Raw genomic sequence first — 2,061 nt, forward strand, 5'->3', positions numbered from 1 at the left:
CTCGCCTCCCTGCTGGACCACCTGCGGGATGCCGAGGCCGCCGGCGCCGGGCCGGTGTCCTGCAGCGAGGTTGAGCCCGAGGACTGGAACCTGTGCACCGTGGTGGGGGTGCTGCTGGGGTACCCCGCGGTGTACACCTTCTCCGGGGAGGAGGGCGCCCAGAACTGCCTGGCACTGACACCACTGAGGGTGTTCACGGTCCAGGCCTCCTGCCCCAGGATAAAGGACGGTCTCAGGGTCCAGATTTACTCCTTCAGCATCCCGGAGAGCCTCCACACGGAGCTGGGAGAGGTGCTGGATGCCTGGCGTGATGAGCTGAAGGAGGCATTCAGTGCACAGAGTGACTTTGTGGATCTCTGCATTTCCAGCGAGGTCGTGTCTCTTCCAGCAGTTGCCTTGTAAAACATGAGCAAACTTGGACTTTTTGGCCTTTTTTACATCGAGGACCAAGGCAAAAGATCCAGTTCCCCTGTGTGTGACCCACTGCATCTCTTGGCCTCTGAGCACCAAAGGCTGAATTGTGACAGTCTCATGCTCCTGACCTCACGGGCCAGTGGCACAACAAATGCGTGTGCTTTAAAGAAGACAAACATGTGGATGTGTGTGCTCACAGCTGCTCTGCAGCCTCGGTCCTGCCTGCAGATTGTGCCCTGTAAGGGTGTATTTATTTGCTGTGAGCAGCTGAGGGTGAATAAAAACTTTGAACACCACGGTACTTTGAATTTGTGAAGTTTGTTGGGGGCTCCGTGTTGTATTTACTGCTCATACGAGGTGGTGTCTTGCACTGGGTCGTAGCTGAGCCTCTGCATGAATGAGGGGCAAGTTCTGTAAAACCTGCACAGTGCAGCTCAAAAGGGGCTTAAAACCTCTGCCTCTCTCAGATTAATGTGGTGCTGGCAGTGAAAGGGAAGCAGGTGTGGCTGAGGGAATGCTTGGCCACAAGACAGGCTAGAAAAGCAGGATAGAACAAGGCCTGGTAGATGGGAGGTGGAAAAATTGCTCAGAACAGGCACGAGGGGAAAACAAGGGGACTGTGCTAAAGAGCCTCCCTGAGCCAGGTTTCTTTGTCAGGTACAAGTAGAGATGGTGCAGGTCAAAAACGTCCCATAGAGGGAGGCAGTAAATAAAGGAAGGGAATTTGGGGGGCAAAAAACCCAGGGAGGCTGGATCCCAAGGATCCCAAGGGATGCCCTGTCCCTCCCTCCCTGTGTGAGACCTGTCAGTGATGACCAAAGTGGCTTTGTCCTTCAATGCCACGGGGGACAGGGCAGTGCAACCTTCCACTGGAACAGAGTAACCAAAGCAGCTGAGGGAAGGGGTGATATTCCAGCATTTATTGGGAGTTTGTCTGGAGTGAGACCAGCTCAGGATGTGAACCAAACACGCGGGTACAAAACAGCAGAGGGTGCACTGCGGCGAGGTCACGGACTTTTGGGGAAGCACAGTCAGTTCCTGCAGTGAAGTCAGTCATCAGGGAGGTCCTTCATGGCCTGTAACTTGCCAGGAAGGTGGCAATGGCCACTGCTGTGAGTGCCACCAGGAGGGGGATCCAGTGACCTCGCTGCCTCTGGGAGGAGAAGCAATTGTTAGTGGGAATTTCACAGAGTTGGAAGGGACCACAGGGATCGTCAAGTCCAACTCCTGGCCCTGCACAGGACCATCCCCAAGAGTCACACCATGAGCCCGAGAGTATCATCCAAATGCTCCTTGAGCTCTGTCAGGCTTGGAGCTGTGCCCACTTCCCTGGGGAGCTTGTTCAGTGCCCAACCACCCTCTGGGGGAAGAACCTTTTTCTAATACCCAACCTACCCCTTCCCTGACACAACTCCAGGTCGTTCCCTCAGGTCCCCTTGCTGGGGAAGAAACTCCTCATCTCATCCCTAGCAGACATGTCACTGATCTTTCCACACTGGGGGGTTTTCCCAGGCCGATGTGCAGCACTGGGGTTTGGGGCTGGGACTCCCACCTTGGCCCGCTGGCTGTGGGAGCGGTTGAGCTCGTCGCGGCACTGGCGCAGCCTGCTCAGGCACGAGCGGTACTCCTCGCTCAGGGCCTCCAGCT

The 2,061-nt window shown here is 55.9% G+C and overlaps 2 protein-coding genes across 2 annotated transcripts in view; one reads left to right on the plus strand and one right to left on the minus strand.

Annotated features, from left to right (window-relative positions):
• CUNH1orf74 (chromosome unknown C1orf74 homolog) lies at positions 1-715 on the plus strand (the record flags this gene model as incomplete). The annotated part of the gene is made up of 1 exon (XM_008923775.3): positions 1-715. A coding segment is annotated over one exon (402 nt), but the record flags the coding sequence as incomplete, so codon positions are not given.
• Positions 716-1,332: 617 nt separating this feature from the next.
• The window catches only part of TRAF3IP3 (TRAF3 interacting protein 3), a 14,378-nt gene continuing 13,649 nt past the window's right edge, over positions 1,333-2,061 (minus strand). The window contains exons 16-17 of the mRNA XM_029962489.1: positions 1,967-2,061; positions 1,333-1,567 (exon numbers count right to left, since the gene is read on the minus strand). Coding sequence (XP_029818349.1) covers positions 1,484-1,567; positions 1,967-2,061 — 179 coding nt within the window. The 3' untranslated portion in view covers positions 1,333-1,483. The remainder of the gene's footprint in view (positions 1,568-1,966) is intronic.

Source organism: Manacus vitellinus, unplaced genomic scaffold, assembly GCF_001715985.3.
Source record: "Manacus vitellinus isolate BGI_N305 unplaced genomic scaffold, ASM171598v3 scaffold_47_pilon, whole genome shotgun sequence".
Classification (NCBI taxonomy): domain Eukaryota; kingdom Metazoa; phylum Chordata; class Aves; order Passeriformes; family Pipridae; genus Manacus; species Manacus vitellinus.